Source organism: Phoca vitulina, unplaced genomic scaffold (assembly GCF_004348235.1).
Source record: "Phoca vitulina isolate PV1807 unplaced genomic scaffold, GSC_HSeal_1.0 scaffold7, whole genome shotgun sequence".
Lineage (NCBI taxonomy): Eukaryota > Metazoa > Chordata > Mammalia > Carnivora > Phocidae > Phoca > Phoca vitulina.
In genome coordinates, this window is record NW_022589710.1 from 68586354 (window position 1) to 68606330 (window position 19977).

The 19977-nt window shown below is 45.4% G+C and overlaps 1 protein-coding gene across 2 annotated transcripts in view; it reads right to left on the minus strand.

Annotated features, from left to right (window-relative positions):
• The window catches only part of MOK (MOK protein kinase), a 60639-nt gene that overhangs the window by 25383 nt on the left and 15279 nt on the right, over positions 1–19977 (minus strand). For both annotated transcript variants that reach the window (XM_032405961.1, XM_032405960.1), the window contains exons 2-3: positions 14264–14378; positions 1068–1157 (exon numbers count right to left, since the gene is read on the minus strand). In XM_032405961.1, the coding sequence (XP_032261852.1) occupies positions 1068–1157; positions 14264–14378 (205 nt within the window). The remainder of the gene's footprint in view (positions 1–1067; positions 1158–14263; positions 14379–19977) is intronic.

Genomic DNA, 19977 nt, shown 5'->3' on the forward strand with positions numbered 1-19977 from the left:
CATGTCTTGAAAATATAAAATTAACTACGAGCAGGAAGGAGAAATGAGGTTGAGGAGTTGGCTAAGCAACACAGGGGAAAAAGAATTTAATTCATGCTCCGTGACTGCAAATTATAATGGGGGAACAAAATCCACAAAGCGGTCAGGGGAAAAGGGAGAAAGACGGGTCACACCACGCCCATGTGGTGCCCAGGCCTCGCCCAGCGTGGGGACAGAGGCCGCTGGCCGAGCTGGCACGCCCCGGGCGGGGGGAGAACGGGTCGCGCAGGCAGTCTCCGGCCCCGGCCGCACTGACCGCTCAGGGCACCGCAGGCCGGGAGGCCACACAGCTGGGACAAGACATTCCACCCCGAGTTTAAGACGGCTCCGTCCTCTGATTAAACCCTGCCGCACTTGAACCGTCAGAGACCTGGCTGGGTTTAAAGCAGCCTGGAGAGCCTGAGAGAGGCTTCACCCGGCGTGCGCCTTCTCGGGCCCACAGAAAGGCCGGTCCCAGGACGCTGGGTCCGAGTTCCTGGCTCAGAGGTCAGAACTGCCGGCACCTGGGGACGAGCTGTGCTCTGCCTTCTTGATCGGCAGGTAAGCCTTAGGTAGGCTATTCTAGAATTAGAAGAGAAATGAAAAGTCCCCTGGATTACATCAACCACAGGAAGGCAGCAGGTCTCCCGGCCCGAGACGGTGCAGGCACACCAGCTGGCGGGGATACGGCAGGGGCAGCCCCGGCCAGGTGACACCAGTCCTCTCCCAGGAGGCCGCCACCCCCACTGGAGGCCTCGCCCGCCCAGGCCACTGTCTCCAGGGAGGCCTCCCGAGCTACGGGAGGCGCCGTTTGAATTCTGTAGGCTCTTGTGATACGGGGGCGCCTAAATGAAGGCACTTCCACAGCAGGAATCAGTTACGCATTTGTCCAAGTAAATACACGTGTGACTTAAGATAAAATGAAAATTACTACTCCCTGAGCCACAAAGCAAATATTTTAAACGTCTAATCACGGTTTTCTTTCTTAAAAAGAGATTTAATCGTTCTTATCAAATTGAGATAATTTGTAAAGCCCCAAATATACTTACAAAACCACTTCATGCAACGTAAGAATGTGAGGGTGTGGATTCAGGCGCCTCAGTGCTTGTATCTCCCGCAGATTGTTCACTTGCTCAATACTATTGTGTAGGTAAAAATAAATAACTAGTTTATAATTTAGGTCAACTTTCAATTAGGGTTATTCAATCATTATTTATTACCCACGATCACAACTGAAAAACTCACAAATATTTCAAGCAAGTTAATCAGCTTATGTTTCTCCCGTCAGCAGCTGAAGTTCAACCCGTCTCGTTCCACATTATTATCTGATAAAAACCAAGCTTCTTATAGGTTTGGACATATATTCAAATTTTCCCCATCTAAGCTCCTGAAAGAATACCTTGGTAGTTTCTTTTATAATTAATAAACATAGAAACAGATATTAAAATTTCCTATTAATCAGTTTCTGGGAACTAACAGGCTGAGCAACATGAATACCATCGGAAGTACCCATTTCAGATTTCCACGAACAGACCAGCCTTCCTCCTTGTCTGTAACGAACGCTGTGCATGTTTTCAATTTCATTCAGCTGGTGACTGGGGTTCTCCTGGCAGCTGCGTCTACTGCTCTTCTTTATGGAGACTGCTCTGCCCGGCACCGTGCTCACATCCAAAGTCACGCCAATATGAGTGTAACAGAAGTGGACGGGCTGAGGCTGGCCGTCACCCCTCTCCGCAGACCCCTTACAAGAGACACGCCTCCCCATGGACGGGCCCCTGGTCACACCCAATCAAATGACTCGATCCCCCAGAGACTTCCATCTGCTAGACAAGGAAAGAGACTGTGGGAAGAGTCTTCTTTCTTCGAACCGCAAAACTCTGTTCCACCAACTTTTAACACACAGTGTAAAGCTCAGCATCTGTCTGGGTCTTCAGAGAGCAGTTATGTCCAACAGTCCACTATCACTATCTTACGGCAACGGGAGTATTTGAAGTCTCTCACGCTAGCCGGCAAACAGGAGCCCGGTATACAGAAGCCTGGACAATCCGAGGGTGAGGATATTTCCGACTAAAAGTTTTAGACTCCTTTTCCATTTACTTTCCCCGACGGCCTCCCTCAAGCCCAGGATGATGTGCAGAATGTTAACCACTTGTGCACCGTGGTCACCAACCAACCAGAAAAGACACAGCCCGTAACACTGGAGCAAGGTCCTACGGAGGGGCCCCTGCTGACCCAGGCATGAACCTTGTAGTTCCGGGGAGAGGAGAGGTCTGAGGGGTGCTGGGCAAAGGGCCAGGTGGAGGGTGGTGGAGGGTGGAGGTGGGAGTGGGCAGCACTCAAGAGGCTCAGGATAGCCATTTACCACCCAGAATATGAGTCTTTCGCTATTCTAATAACCGTCATGGACGGCCATTCTGGTGTGTGCGGAGACCAGATCATGACACTCTCCATGCATTATGTCAGCGTCGTACTTACCCCACCACCTGCGCCTCACCAGCACTCTGGCCCGCAGAACCAGCCCCTTCCAAATGCCTTTAGAACAATGCTTCCCAAATACATCCCATAGAACATTCTTTCTCTAGAAAATGCTTCATGAAGGAATTTCATGTTCAGAAAATTTTGACAGAGGCCCACTCTAGCTCCTTTTGGAGAGCCATAATTTACCACTGATATTAAAAGCTTTCAAAAACCCTGCAAAATAAAGAAAACAGGTTACCTTTATTTAAACCAATACTTCCCAAACTTTTTTTGCCCTAGGATCCTTTCTTACATACTATCTAGTCACCGTCCCTTAGAACGAGGGTTCCAGAGAACATACCACTCCAGACCATCCTTTGAGTGGCACGATAGAAATACCTTTTTTTCATTAGGACAGGGAAGTTGAATAAAGATACCAATCAGACAAAAGGAAAAAAAAAAAAAAGATCAAGTGGAACATTCTTTTGGGGGCACTTAGGCAATTGATTATAGAGCATCTTTCAATCCCTGTCCCTGGGGTCTGCATTGCAAGAGACCACCAAAGGCTCTTCCTCAAGGTCCCACACCTTGAGGGGAGTCCCGACTCAGGCCTAGGTTGCTGAAGACCTCACCTCTACCTGGTGCCTGTCATGCGTCTACTGGTGGCTCTCATCTGGGAGGGACCTTGCCCCTCAGGGGATATCTGACGATGTCTGGAGACATTTTTACTCTCACAGGTTCTGTAGCGTACTCTACCCTGGCATTCAATGGTGGCAGCCAGGGAGGACACTCAATAGCCTACAACGCACAGGACAGGCCCCACGACAAATAATCTGGCCCAAATGTCAATCGTGCCAAGGCTGAGAAGCCCTGCTTTAGATGGAAAGAGCAAGAAACCAATGGAGCTAGCAACAGTTCTGATTTTTCAACACTCTGTATGAAAAAAAGTAGTTTTTAGAACTGGATAGTCAAGGGGCACCTGGGTGGCTCAGTCAGTTAATTATCTGCCTCCGGCTCAGGTCATGCTCTCGGGGGCCTGGGATCGAGCCCCGTGTCAGGCTCCCTGCTCAGTGGGGGCCTGCTTCTCCCTCTGCCTCTGCCATTCCCCTCCTGTGATCTCTGGCTCTATCTCCCTGTCAAATAAATAAAATCTTAAAAAAAAAAAAAGAACTCGATAGTCAAACAGCCTAGTCACTGAGACAAACCACCATCCACTCTTATCATCATTAATACGAAAACTGGTTATCATACCCTGAAACATATTCTGCTTATTGTGACATAATTCTTTCATGCCTCCACAGACATTTCACTCATAAATAATGAACTAATACATTTAGAAAGGCACTTTCATCTGAGCATCACTAGCCTTTGTTCAAATAACAATATTTTTATTTTAACAAAATACAAATCAACTCTGTTCTCTCTCTTTTTTTAAAGATTTTATTTCTTTATTTGACAGACAGAGAGCACAAGCAGGGGGAGAGGCAGAGGGAGAAGCAGACTCCCTGCTGAGCAAGGAGCCCGATGCGGGGCTCGATCCCAGGACCCTGGAATAATGACTTGAGCCGAAGGCAGCCGCTTAACCAACTGAGCCACCCAGGTGCCCCACAACTCTGTTCTCTCTTTTAAAAATCATGAAAAAAATATAAAAAACTGGAATTAACTGTTTTTCTCTGCCTTGGAGTTGCTTTGAATCTTGGGTCAGGGGATATTCAGGGTTTTGTTTGTTTTCACTGTCCTACTGGAGACAGAAACAATCATGGAATTGAAGGCAGAGGAGGACGGGCAGCCTCTGCTCCAAAAAGAACCAATGATACCACCATAAACGGATTTTTTTTTCTACAACTGAAAAAAAATATAGTTACCAGGTCGAAGTATAAAAAATAAAAAATATTTATTTATTTTTTTTTAAAGATTTTATTTATTTGAGACAGAGAGAATGAGAGAGAGGGAGAAAGCACATGAGAGGGGGCAGGGTCAGAGGGAGAAGCAGGCTCCCCACCAAGCAGGGAGCCCAATGCGGGACTCGATCCAGGGACTCCAGGATCATCACCTGAGCCGAAGGCAGTCGCTTAACCAACTGAGCCACCCAGGCACCCAAAAATATTTAATTTTTTAAATAATTATGCAATTTCGGGGCGCCTGGGTGGCTCAGTCGTTAAGCGTCTGCCTTCGGCTCAGGTCATGATCCCAGGGTCCTGGGATCGAGCCCCGCATCAGGCTCCCTGCTCCGCGGGGGGTCTGCTTCTCCCTCTCCTGCTGCTGCTTGTGTTCCCTCTCTCGCTGTGTCTCTCTCTGTCAAATAAATAAAAAAAAATCTTTAAAAAAAAAAAAAAATTAAATAATTATGCAATTTCAACATTTCATTGTATTGGAAGTGGTTTGTTTTTTTAAGATTTATTTTAGAGAGGAAGAGAGAGAGAATCCATGAGGGTTGGAGAAGCAGAGGGAGAGGGTAGGGGTAGCAGACTCTGCACTGAGCGCAGAGCCTGACGCCACGGGGCTTGATCGCCGGACCCAGAGCGTGACCTGAGCCAAAACCAAGAATGGGACGCTTAGCTGACTGAGCCACCCAGGTGCTCCGGAAAGGTTTTACGGAAAAGTTCATCTAACCAATTCAATCTGTAGGAAGAAAGTCCTTAAGCTGAAGGGGAAGAAGAAGCGGTTATTTTAATATTAGACAAAGTAGATTTCAAAATAAAGATTATTACTAGCTATGATGACTTCATGATGATGGGGCAGTATATCAAAAAGACAGGACAATGTGCTAAATAAGAGAGCTTCAGTACACAAGAGGTAAAGACTGACAACAGAAAGAAGAGCTGGAAGCTTCAGTACCCCTCTACATAACTGATAGGACAGTCACTGAGAAAATCGGTAAAGATGCACAAGATCCTAACAGCACTGTTAACCACTGTGACCTAACTAACCTTATATCCCACCCATATTTAACACCTAAGAGGTACAATATGCTCTTCACTCAGATGAATATGCTGGACCCAAAGATAAATCTCAACAAATGTCCAAATACAAAGACTTACAGAACACATTCTCTGACCGCAAGGGACATAAATTCAAAATCAACAATAGTAAGCTAGCTAGAAAAGCCCCAAATATCTGCAAATTAAACAACACACTTGTAAATAAACCACTGGTAAAGAAGAAATCACGAGGAGAATTAGAAAACATTTTATACCAAGCAATAAGAAAACACAACATATCAAGATGTACAGAATGCAGAAAAACAGGTCTTAGATGTGTATTTGTGGCTTTAAATGCTTATGTTAGGAAGGAAGAAATGGTTAAAAATCAATTATCTATGTTTTCACCTTAAGAAAGTAGACTAAAGGGCGCCTGGGTGGCTCAGTCGTTAAGCGTCTGCCTTCGGCTCAGGTCATGATCCCAGGGTCCTGGGATCGAGCCCCACATCGGGCTCCCTGCTCAGCGGGAAGCCTGCTTCTCCCTCTCCCACTCCCCCTGCTTGTGTTCCTGCTCTCGCTATTCTGTCTGTCAAATAAATAAATAAAACCTTTAAAAAAAAAAAAAAAAAGAAAGTAGACTAAGAAGAGTAAATTAAACCAAAGTAGAAGAAAAGCAACAATAAAGAGCAGAAATCGATGGCACAGAAAACAGACAAACAGGGACGCCTGGGTGGCTCAGTTGGTTGAGCGACTGACTCTTGGTTTTGGCTCGGGTCGTGATCTCGGGATCATGAGAGCAAGCCCTGCTTTGGACTCTGAACTTAGTGAGAAGTCCGCTTTGGACTCTCTCTCCCCCTCTACTCACTCCTCCACCGCTCTAAAATAAATAAATAAATCTTTAAAAAAAAAGAAAGAAAATAGACAAATAATAGAGAAAATGAACAAACCCAAAGTTGGTTCTTTGAAAAGATTAATAAAACTGATAAACCCTTATCAAGACCAATGGGAGGAAAAAAATGATATAAAACACTAACACCACCAAACGATATCAGGAATGACAGAGGGGACATCACTAGAGTTAGATATCAAAAAGATAAAGAGAGAGGGGCTCCGGGGTGGCTCAGCCAGTTAAGCGTCTGCCTTCAGCTTGGGTCATGATCCCAGAGTTCCGGGATCAAGCCCTACAGCAGGCTCCCTGCTCAGCCAGGAGCCTGCTTCTCCCTCTCCCTCCTCCTACTCCCTCTCTCTCTCAAATAAATAAATAAAATCTTTTTTGAAAAAAGATAAGAGAGTATTATGAACTATATGCCAATAAATATGACAATTAAATAGACAGATTCGGGGCGCCTGGGTGGCTCAGTCGTTAAGCGTCTGCCTTCGGCTCAGGTCATGATCCCGGAGTCCTGGGATCGAGCCCCGCATCGGGCTCCCTGCTTGGCAGGAAGCCTGCTTCTCCCTCTCCCACCCTTGCTGCTTCTGTTCCTTCTCTCTCTGCGTCTCTCTCTGTCAAATAAATAAATAAAATCTTTAAAAATAAATAAATAGACAGATTCCTTGAAAAACATAATTACCAAATCCGACACAAAACTGAAAATCAAAGTAGCCCTGTGTTTACCAAAGAAACGGAATTTGTTATCAAAAGCCTCCTCACAGCTGATGGAAGTGTTCTAAAATGGGATTATGGTGATAGTTACACAACTGTGTAACTTTCCTTACAGTGGGTGGATTTTAGGATATGTAAATCATATCTCAATGAAGCTCTGAAAACCTTATAAGGTTCTACTTGAGTCTTTAACATTCCATGGGTCGGATACACCATGGTGCCATCGCAGTGGGGGGTGAAGCTTCCCCACGAAGGAAACTCAGGCCCAGGTGATTTCACAGGTGAATTATTTCCAACATTTAAGAAAGAAATACTCTCACATGTTTCACAAAAGAAGGTCCATGAGTGGCTGATAAGCACATGAGTGAGCATCCATCATCACTAGCCATCAGGGCCACGGGAACTAAACCAAAGTGAGATGCCACTCACCAGGGTGGTTAACATTTAAGGCTAACACCACCAAATGCTGGGGAGGATGCAGAGCTACTGCAACTCTCATTCTTTGCTGGTGGGGATGGATGGAAACAGGTATAATCACTTTGGAAAAAGGCTTGGCAGTTTCTTACACACTGAAACACCTATCCTTTGATCCAGCGATTCTATTCTAGGTAACTGTGTAAGAAAAATGAAAACCTAGATCCCAACAAGGCTTGTACATATGTTTTTTTTTAAAGATAGATTTATTTATTTATTTACTTGTCAGAGAGAGAGAGCACATGAGCACAAGCAGGAGGAAGGCAGGCAGAGGGAGAAGCAGACCTCCCCCTGAGCAGGAAGCCTGATGCGGACCTCAATCCCAGGACCCTGGGATCATGACCTGAGCCAAAGGCAGACACTTAACCGACTGAGCCACCCAGGCACCCCTTGTGCATGAGTTTTAAGAGCAGGTTTATTCATAGCAGCCTCAAACCAAAACCAGTAAAAGTCCATCACCAGGAGAATGGATAAATAGATGGTGTGTTACTAGGTAGTAAAAAGGTATAAACTACCAGAGCAACGGGGTGGATGAACCTCAAAGACTTCATGCTGAGCTAACAGAGCTGGTCAGGAGAGCACATTCAGAGCTTTCACTTCCGGTGATTCTATTTAGTACGAATTTCTAGAAGAGGATAAAGGGAAAAACCCAGAATAGTGACTGCCTGGATGGGGGTGGAGAACTGCCATGAAGGAGCTTTATAGGTGACAGAAATGTTCTAGCTCTCAATTACATGAGAATATCCGTTTGCCAAAATTATAAAGAAATGTGCATTTTAACATATGCAAATTTTGCCTTAAAAAAAAAAAAGACCCGTATCCTAACAAGCAAGTGGGGAAGGAGGCCTGCTGGAGACGCACAGGAAATAAACATCACAGGCGTGTCGATTCCGGCTGCCAGACACCTGGGGTTCATTATACTGTTCTGTTTACTTTGTATATGTTTGAAATTTTCCATAATTGTATTCTTTTTAAGTAAAAGAGCTTTTAAAGTGACTCATGAATTTCTTGCCTTTGTTTTTATTTATAACCTTACAAAGCAGACTTTATTTTTGTCAAAGTAATTGGAGGACCATGCAGTGATGTGACGTGAGAAAAACTGCGTGCCAAGTCAAGACCGGACCTTCTGCAGCGGTCCAGAGCGCTGCAAAGAACACGGGCCCTGGACCTACACAGACTTGGGTCCCACACTGGGCTCTACTGCTTCCCAGCTCAGTGACACCAGACAGATGAGGGAGCTTGGCTCTCCAACCAGGCTTCCCTGAGGCATCGACAGCATCTTTCTCCTAGGACTGCAGTGAGGATTCAATGCTATATGTACATAATTCACCCGGTACTGGGCACGGCGCCAGACGCTTGATGAACAACTGCTGTCATCTTTATCATGATTTGTGCTCTCGCCGCCCCCCTTCACTTTTCTGAAGTCTTCAAACCCCACTCACCTGCACTGTTACATGGCAGATTGATCCAGGACTGTGGATCACAGCACAAGCACTGTGCTGAGTGCCCACCTGCCTTAACCCTCACAAGGACCCTATGAGGTAGATCCTAGGTAGACATCTATATGGTATATACAAAGCAACTGAGACAGAGAGATTGAGGACTTGTCCAAGGTCACAAAACTTCAGAGCCTGAGCTCGTCCCTGTGCCGACTAGGAGTAGCCCATATGTATGAGTGTTATTGCTTCAGGACACTAGAGAGATCCTACAAATATCAAGACTATGGATTTTTTTTTAAAGAAACCCATTCCGTCTCTTTACAGTATTTCTATAGGAAGAATACAGAATACAATCATAGCAAAAAAAAAGGGGGGGGCCTCAAATTAACTGTTGCGCTTGTGGGAGTCCAGGCGGAAACCAGGCATCCAAAAGACTGGGTCACTCTGCAGGCCTCCTGCAAGTAACTCACTTACCCCAAACGAGCCTCTGAGCCACTCTGGAGAACAAGCCTCAGAAGCTGAAAGTACCCTGCTGACCCAGTACTAACGAATGGGCTTCTCTGGCCTCACCTGGACGTCCCATTAGCAATTATTATTGCAAACGCTGTCCATTTCTATTTCCGTAAGAGTGAAATGAAAGGAATAGAAGTAAAGCCTGGAGGAGGTGGGAGTCAGAAGCTCCAAATACCAACCTCATTCTGCCCGTGTGACTCAGTGTGATTTTCCTGTTACTGCTTCTCGTTTCTCATCCACCCACACAACTGTGCAAGGTGACTCTGAAGATTTACTTAGATGAGGATAAATCAGCAGAAATGGATTTTTAAAGAACCTAAAATTATTCTTCAAGTGAATAAGATTAAATTGTTTAATAATGCTGATAGATACTCCAGGACTCCAAAAGCTAGAGATATTATTTTCATGGTTAAAAAAACAAAAGAACAACATTAAACTTGTGGATCAAGCATCAGCGCCACTGGGGCATCCCACAAATTATTCTCAATCTCTGTCCTAGAAATGACCCCCAAAGCAGTCGTCTTTCTTCTCGAACTTTCTTCTAGAAACTGTAAGGTCATTTCTTCCTGTAAGTCAGAAATAACAGCAATACCTTTAGCAATGGAGGGAGCTTAGGAGCAATAGGAGTCATTCCAGATCACCAATGGTTAATTTTATTTATTTTGATTTGTTTTTTACTTTGAAATCATTTTAGACTAACAGAAGAGTTAACAAGATGGTACAGGAAGTTCCCGTAACCCAGCTTCCCCTAATGTTAACACTTTATGCAAGATTTATCAAAACTAAAAAATTAACATTGGTACAGTTCTATTAACTATCAAGTTTTGGATTTCCCCAGTTTTCCTGTGAATGTCTTTTTCTCTTCCAGGACCCAGGATACCTCATTACAATTAAGTTGTCATGTTCCCATACTCACCTCCAGTCTGTGATACCGCCTTTGTTTTTTACTACCTTGACAGTTTTAAGGGGTACCCCCAGGTATTCTGTAGATGCCCCTTAATTTGGGCTGGTCTGACGTATTCTCATAATTAAACTGAGATTATGGATCTTCGGGAAAGAACACCACAGAGGTGATATGCTTGCTCTTTCAAACCCATTATGTCAGAAAGTACATAACATCAATATGTCTTATTACTGATGGTGTTAATCATTTAGTTAAGGTGGTATCTTCCAGGTTTTTCACTGTAAAGTTACTATCTTTCCCTTCCTACTTTCTATCCCTTAGAAGCAAGTGTAGCCCACACTCAAAGGCCAGGGAATTAAGCCCCACCTCCTGAAGGAAGGAATACCAAATCATTTGTGGACATATGTTAAAACCACCACAGTAATTAATAAATAGTTAGGGGGGAAATCACTGGAGGCTCTGCAGTAATCCTGTTCTCTTTAAACTTTCACCTACTAATTTTATTTTATTTAAGATTTTATTTATTTATTTGTCAGAGAGAGAATGAGCATAAGCAAGGGAAGCGGCAGGCAGAGGGAGAAGCACGCTCCTCACTGAGCAGGGAGCCCGATGCGGGGCTCCATCCCAGGACTCTGGGATCATGACCTGAGTCGAAGGCTCAGCTTAACTCACTGAGCCACCCAGGTGTCCCATCACTTTATCTTCCCTGCAGAAATTATTACTGCTATTCTAGTGATGATTTTCTATTTCCCTCATTCCTTCTATATTTATTAACTGGAATTCTTCTGTAAGGAAGAATTGTCCCCTCATCCCAATTTATTTATTTACTCATTTATTTATCAGTATGGACTCATGGTTATTTGAAAAGACAGTTGGGAGGGTAGAGAGAGAAAAAGAGAGAGATGTGTGTACACACGGATTAGTATACATATTAGCTCTGTCTGCTGAGTCTAGAGGGATTGACATTCCAGGAGCAGTGAGCACACCTGGTGCCAAGATCTTGTTTTCTAAATACCCTTCTCCAATAAAAGGAACCAGGACTCCTTAGAGAAATGGATGATTCTAGGGGCAGGAAAAATACAAGATGAGCCTAGAGAATCTTGTAGTGCCAAAAATTAAAGTGTTAAAAAAGGAAAGGAAAAGAAAAAGCATGGAGCTTATCAAAAGAACACAGGAGCCAACCCGAGAGAGCTCCCAAAGCCACAGCTGGAATAATCTAAGCTGGAACAATTATGAAATAAACAATGCTAGTATTGGGTTATAATCTCCTATAGTTTTGAACATACGTATCAAGAGCAAATTAGAACTCACGTGAACAGACCCAAAACCCAATTCCTCTGAGGTTTGGATTACACGGCTGGCAGATACCTGTCAAAACCAGCTTGAGACTCTATCACTGATTCCATACATCAAACAGCAACAAAATTCCACTAGCCCAGAGTAAGTGCACTTCCTTTTAAGTAAAGCCAATACATGAAATTGTGAGTTATACAACAGAAACTAAAGCCTGTTCATAATCTCCTAAACATACACAAACTTTATAGAGAAGTAACACTGGGAAGCCTGGCTGCTCTGCCCGTGGAGCATGGGACTCTTGATCTGGGGGTCACGAATTCAAGCCCCACGATGGGTGTACAGATTACTAAATAAACAAGCAAACAAAACAAAACAAAAATAAAAAGTAACTCTGATTCAGTCGTATTTTATTAAAAACCTTTACTTATTACGGGTTTTTAAAAGAAAAATATGTGTTCTAATCACTTTTCTTTTTTTTTTTTTTAAAGATTTTATTTATTTATTTGAGAGAGAGAGAATGAGAGAGAGAGCATGAGATGGCGGAGGGTCAGAGGGAGAAGCAGACTCCCCGCCAAGCAGGGAGCCCGATGCAGGACTCGATCCCGGGACTCCAGGATCATGACCTGAGCCAAAGGCAGTCGCTTAACCAACTGAGCCACCCAGGCGCCCAATCAATCACTTTTCAAGTGAGGACAGAGCACTGTTTCTGAAACACCACAAACGGCCACACCCACAGGAACGAAGGCTACCATCCACTGAACGGTTGCCATGTGCCGCACCTCCCTCCCAACTTTCTGTTCATTCCCTCACTTAGTCCTCAAGCACCTCACCACAAGGAGACCAAGGCTCAGTGGACAGGGCACTGTTGGCATGTCCGGAACCCGGCAGATGGTGAATCCGGAATGCGCTTCACCACTAGGAAACCACGTCCCTTAGGTGACCACATTCTCCCGACGGGCCGAGGTCACAAGAAGGTACTTCTCCAGATAAAACTGAGCGTTCCCTGCCCCTCAAAGGATGGGTTCTTTGATGGAAACCTTTCTATTATGTATTACAGATACCTCTACCTTCCTGAAGGCACACTCACGCCCAAGTGTGATTTCTCCTGACGGCCGGCTCAACAGAGCGAGCGTGACTGCACGTTCCTCTGACATCCAAACAAGCCCAGAAATGCCTCAAGTCTGCAGGCTATCTGTCCTGTCCACTGTTTATATCTCCCTCTTCACAAAAACAGCAGCTAGCGAGCCCTGTTGTCTGTAAGTACATCCACCCGACCCTGACAGTGGAACCTGACGGGGACTCCAGTCCTCTCCTAGGGTGCAAATGCGTCCCACCCCGCTGCCTGAAGTCCTTTCTCTGCTACTCTGGGTTTGTGGGGCATCTCTCAGAGGTGGCTGTTTCAGGAAGTCTGCTCTTTAGGTATGGGGTAATCGGTACACCGCACATCAAATTCTCCATCGCAAGGTATAAAGGTAGAGGAACCCAGAGAATGCAGAATACACAGAGGGAGAAGCGAGCAACAGAGGAAAAGCCGCAGACCCAGTGACTTGGCATTGGCACGTAAACAACCGCATGCGCTGCGCAGCGAAGGAGGAGGATTCTGGCCTGGTGAAACCTGGATGATTCAAATACAGCTCTGCCCACCTGGTGACCTACAGCGACGACTGTCAGGCTACTTCAGATCTCTAAGCACCTCTCCTCGTGTGCAAACCAGGGATGGTTACAGACACCCCGTGGGGAGGTCATGAAGATGACATTACTGTTCTCCATACTCTCTGACATGACTAACGGCCCTGCACTCCTTTCTGATCTGAGAAACACTTTTTTGTACTAAGAGTCTGAAATCAAGGTTTATACCCCAAAACACTTCAGAAGGCTGTGTCGATGTGGGGGAATGACTGTGTTTTTTTTACAACTAGCTTTTACTCTTTAGAGACTTCAATTCCTTTGCTGTTAAACAAAGGCTGAGCTTCACGCCTCTCTTCTGAAAGATTCCCAGGTGCCGTGAGGCCAGCATCTGCTTCGTCATTCTGACAGAGCTTCCGAGTCACGGCTGGTGTCTGACTCCTTAGTGCCCTATGTTAAGAAGCTGCAAAGTTGAGGGATTAAGAGACCGCTCGGAGGGCCAAAGCCACAGCAGTGCTCCAAGAACCTAGAACAAGAGAGCTCCCCTCCCCACAAGCGGCAACTGATCCCTTTCAGGGAATAAATTCTTCCAACCCTAACTGGAAGTTGTTTTCCAATATATTAACTGATTCACAATTAATTAAATCATAAGCATCTCTAATATATTGAGACTAAGGTTTCAGTTATAAAAGTCCAACATACAACTTTGAGGAACATATAGGCTGTTTAAAGTGAGGCATACTTTTACAATTTAAATGTTTTGTGACCATTAATCACTGATATCACAGTAAGCCTGGACCTGAATAAAATCATAAACATAATAGTTTTCACACACATATAAAATCATAAACACAAATATTATCATAAAGTTAGCCCCAAGCCCCTGCCCAGAGAAAGCGGACTGCATGTCGCCTGTTAGCACATGAATACACTTTTCCCACGATGCCGAGTGGCCCTCCTCGCTCTAAAGCTGCAGCTGGTTTAGTGGCGAAGCCCGTCTCTGCCCGCCTACCTTTCAAAGTGCTGCTTCATCTGCTTGCACGCGTAGTAGCTTCCGTCCCTCAGGCTCTGCATCTTCATAACTTCAGAAAACGTTCCCTCTCCTATTTTGACAATTGCTTTATAGTCTACGAATGAAAACAATTACACAGATAAAATTTATGTGTGCGTATACTCTGTACTCACTTCCAGACAGCAAGCTTTTTTACCTAGACGATAGATAACATGACGCCGAAACGCAGGGGACTGTTACTCCATGATTTCTAAGGTTCGGGGCTCCCCTCAGCTCAAGGGAAGCCGCCAGCAGAGGGGAAGTAGAGAAGGGAGTCAAGAGGGACAAACTTCAGTTACAAGATAAGTAAGTCCCGGGGATGGGACACGCCACAAGCTGACTGACCACAGCTAACATCGCCATATGACATAAGGAAAGTCGTTCAGAGAATAGTCCTAAGAGTCCTTGTCGCAAGGAGAAAATTTTGTTTCCTTTTTTCTTTTTTATCGTATCTTCAGGAGAAGATGGGTGTTAGCTGAACCTATCGTGGTCATCGTTTCACAATATATGTAAACCAAACCATCATGCTGTACGCCTTAAAATTACACAGTGATGGGGCGCCTGGTGGCTCAGTCGTTAAGCGTCTGCCTTCAGCTGAGGTCATGATCCTGGGGTCCTAGGAACGAGCCCCACACTGGGCTCCCTGCTCGGCGGGAAGCCTGCTTCTCCCTCTCCCACTCTCCCTGCTTGTGTTCCTGCTCTCGCTGTCTCTGTCTCTGTCAAAATGAATAAATAAAATCTTAAAAAAAAAAAAAAAAGGCAGCTAGGCTGTGTGTTGGCACCGAGCACCAAGCACCGTTTCCTCCCAGGCTGTGCTCCCCCTCGTCCGGCAGGGAAGCTCCCGGCCCAGTCCCGCCAGCGGGGAGAGGCTGAGCTCCCCTGCAAGCGCTGGAAAGCAGACGACCCGAGGCGTCCCAGGTGGAGGCCGGCGGGGACTCTGGCAGGAGCACCCAAGCCAGGGCTCTGGCTCTGGGCAGGCGCGATCTTGCACCAGCAGCCTCGGAGCGAGCGTCCTCCTGAACATCAGCCTCCGGGTCCTGCGGGAGGCCCAGCTGATCTGTGGCAGCTTCCTGTCATTCCTGCATTTCCTGGAAGCTGCCAGCAGCTTCCCTGGCTTTGCCGCCGCCACCACCGTCACTCGGGCACTGTAATGGTCTCACAGCCTCCGAGTCACTGGGTTAAATCCCATCCTGCTTGAAATACCTAGAGCAGTGCCTGTTTTCCAGACCAAACCCTGACAGATGCAGGAATGAGTATCTCGAGGTAACGTGCTGGGAACAAAAAACCTAAAAAGTGCAGTCAGGCGGCAGACCGCAGGCTGGGGCGCTGCAGGGCCTGGGGTGTCACGGCGAGGTCCCGAGTCCCGCCTGCGGTGACTGCTGCCTCTCACCGAGCAGCGTCTCCTGGGCCTGCCGGCTTCTGGAAGGTGGCGGGAAGGGGCAGGGTGGTGGGGCGTGTTGACTCCTCACTGCCTCGGCAAAAGAGCTCAAGACAACAACGAGCTCAGGAGACAAATGCTACTTTTCAAGCAGAAATGGAAGGAATGAGAAAAACCGAGAAAGGAAAAGTCTTACTGGGTTGAAAAAGTTTCTTCAGTCCAAATAACAGGAGAGTAAGACCGCAAAATGATGTTGACAGAAGCAGTCTGGAGACTTCCCCGTGGCACACATGGGCCGGCCGGGCACCAAGATCACAGAAAGGCAGCCGCGCCCCACCCCAGCCAGGCACCGGTTTCGGAGAGCTTCGGGGAGCGTCCCGGAGATCGGGACGAGACGCAGAAAGCAAGGCCACAAAGAAATAGGGCAGCCTTTCGAACTATGTCTACGAAAGAACCTTGAGTGTGGAGCTGCCCAGAAGCAAACAGATCAGAAACCCATTAAGCAGACCTGGACCACAAAAAGCCCGTCACCTCGGGGTCCCAAACCTACATAAGCACAGAGCAGGCTTTTAAAACAGCACAACTCCAAAGGAGGCCATCCCCTTCAACGCCTCTCTTAGGACACATTTGTAATGCCTGTGTGAGTTCTGATTTGAACAAACCAACAATAAAAGACACTATCTTTTTTTAGAAGTGATAATGTTTTTTAGAAATATGTATAAAAATGAAAAGAGTCCTTATCTGTTAGCAAGAAATACTGAAGTATTGCCCCGTGAAATGATAAGATGTGTGGGATTTGCTTTAAAATGCTCCAGTACCGTCCCATTTGCCACTGCTGAACGCGTACACTGGGACAGTCATTTGGAGGGCAATCTGACAGTACCCGTTACATCTGTAAGACATTCATACCCTCTGACACAGCAATTCTGAGAACTTATCCTGTAAAAAACACTTGCTCAGGTAGGTATGATATGAGGATGTTAGTTCAACGTTACTTAATAGGGAAAAACTGATGCTCTCCCATGTGGAACTAGATAAATTACGTACGGTTTATCCATATAATGGAATACATTGAATATATTTAAAAGAATGACACAGATTAGGGGCGCCTGGGTGGCTCAGTCCGTTTAATGTCAGACTCTTGGTTTCGGCTTGGGTCGTGATCTCAGGGTCGTGGGATCGAGCCCCACGTCAAGCTCCGTGCTGGGCATGGAGCCTAGTTGAGAATTTCTTTCCCTCTGCCCTCCCCCCGCCCTCTCCCTCTCTCTCTCTCTCAAAAAAAAAAAAAAACAAAACAAACGACACAGGTTATTCCCTTAAAGACAATACATTAAGTGGCTCTCTCTGAGGGGTAAGATTAAAAATGTCTCATCACCTAAGTTATTTTCCATAATGAGAGCACCGTTTTATTAAAAAGCAACAATAAAATCTATAGACTCCAGAAAAAGAAGTGGCAGGGGTGAGAACGGCAAAATGTCATCCCTGCTGAAACTAGGTGATGGTGCACGTGAGGGCTCACTGTATTGTCTTCCCTCTTCTGGCATGCTTGGATTTGGCCACAATAGAAAGTCAGAATAACAAAGCAAAAGCACAGGAAAGGGCAGTCACTGCAGCTGCCACAGCTCGCACGAAGACAGCTGCCAGAAAAAAGGAAAAACCAAACCTCCCTCATACGCCTCCCCCCCCACATGCTCACACCCCTCTGCCTAGCCAGGAGAGACGAGAGCCCCCGGAAACCTTAGCAGATAAAGATGATGGAAAAGCTACCAGGAATGACTCCCAGTGGGGAACATCCACATAGAACTTGACATGAACGTGAAAAACACCTCTCTTGTGTAAAGCGCCTGACACTTGGGGGGTCTAATGTATCCATTACAGCACCTAGTAAGCATTATCCTAATATACCTGATACATAAATATCATAAGTCATAAAACTGAAACAATGATAGACTTTTGAGAATTTGTATTTATAAGATTGCACAGAAAAATCATCTTTTGGGGGGCCTGGCTGGCTCAGTCGGTGGAGCATGCAACTCTTGATTTCAGCTCAGGTCTTGATATCAGGGTCATGAGTTCAAGCCCCACGTTGGGCTCCATGCTCGGCATGGAGTCCACTTAAAAAAAAATCATCTTTTAAATCAATATTCAGTGACTTTAGCTACAAAAATTCAATCTATGCCTAATTTTTCAAAACCAACTTATATTTGTCTGAGTTTACTTACTTATAAGTTCCAAATTAGCCTACTACTGTTTCATGAGCACTGGCAGAAGACACAGTGTCTTGGGTCAGAGACAAAGGACCTTATGACTCATGGTGCAGCAAGCATAAGCATACTCACATTCGTTCCCCTGCCCCGAAGTCTCATGGTGGTGACATGATGGGCCCAGATGACACGTGCACATGCAATGGACTGCTTTACAGGAGAGGAACCCAGGGCCGGTGGCCCAGCACTTTTTGGACAAGCAGCACAGAAGATAGATAAGTTCTGCCATCTGGCGCACTCAGCGAGAACTTGCAGGGAAGCTCAGGGCACAGAGCAAACTGCTCCCCGCAACAGTTCATTACAGCGTTAATATACACGTCAACCAGTTTTACTGTTACAGAGTATTTGGTACGGTATTATTCTTATCTATAAATATTCATATATGTGTAATATTGACTTTAATGCTACTTTTCAATCTTACTCAAAATAACAATCAATCTCAGTGTACATTTTCAAACATCTTAGCTTTGGGCCATGCAAAATGCGAAAATCCTATTTGTAATCACATATTTGTAGAAATTGGAAAAAATGTTTCTCCCCAAGAACAGCACCTCACCATATTATTACTATTCAAAAGGCCACATACCACCACCATACTGTAGTAATTGCCACAGGAGGAAGTAAGAACCTACAAGTGCTGTGCATACGGGAGACGTTCAACAACTCCTGAAGGGGATGACTGAAGAAATAATTGTTAAAGCTGCTCTCAAAACTTTATTTTCCAAAGATGATTTCTAGGAAGGGGGATAAAAAGCACTGAGAGTATGCGGTGAGTTGAATGGTGGACCCCAAAAAGATATGCCCTCATCCTAACCCCTGGAACCTGCGACTGTTACCTTATTTGGAAGGTCTTGCAGGTATAATTAAGTGAAGGATCTTGAAATGAGAACATCCTGGCTTATCCAGGTGGGCCCTAAATCCAATGGCAGGTGTCCTTATAAGAGACACACAGAGAGAGCAGCATGGTGGTTGCCGGGAGCTGGAGGAAGGGAGGAAGGGAGAAATGGGGAATTGAGATTCAGCCGGTACGGAGTTTTAGTCACGCCAGGTAAAAAAGTTCTAGAGGTTTGTCGTACGACAACGCGCACAGGTAGCAATACCATACACTGAAACGTTTATGAAAAGGGTAAAACTTACGTCATTGTTTTTCACCACAATAAAAAAAAGAGAGAGAGACACACAGACATAGAAGAGGAGGCCATGTGAAGACAGAGGCAGAGCACCAGAAGCCTCCGGAAGCCTCTGGAAGCTGGAAGGGTAGAGGAAGGACCTGAGGGAGCACAGTCCTGCTGACACCTTGATTTCAGACTTCTGGCCTCCAGAACTGGGAGAGAATAAATTTCTATTGTATTAAGCCCCCAAACGTGGTAATTTGTTGCAGCAGCCCCAAGATACAAACAGAACGTAACAAGTATTTTTTTAATCTAAGGAAAACATTTTTTTCATTAAAGGAAAAATATTTTCTTTTTTTTTTTTTAAGATTTTATTTATTTATTTGACAGAGAGAGAGAGACAGTGAGAGAGGGAACACAAGCAGGGGGAGTGGCAGAGGGAGAAGCAGGCTTCCTGCAGAGCAGGGAGCCCGATGCGGGGCTCGATCCCAGGACCCTGGGATCATGACCTGAGCCGAAGGCAGACGCTTAACGACTGAGCCACCCAGGCGCCCCAAAGGAAAAATATTTTCTAAGTATAACAATGGAAGCAAAGACTGATCTATTTGACTACATAAAAACATAAAACTCTAGCACCTGAAGAAACACTATAAAAAATGGCTAAGTAAACTATGAAAATGTCATACGAAGGAATGTTATACAGCCCATACAAGGAATATGGTAGCTCTGTAGCTTCTGACAGGGAAGAACCTTTTCAGATATATTATTAAACAAAAAAGACAAATTAAGGAAGAGCATGTCAGCTATGTTAACATTTGTAAAAGGAAGGAAGGGAGGAAGGAAGGAAGGAAGGAAAGAAGGAAGGAAGGAAGGGAGGAAGGAAGGAAGGAAGGAAGGAAGGAAGGAAGGAAGGAAGGAAGG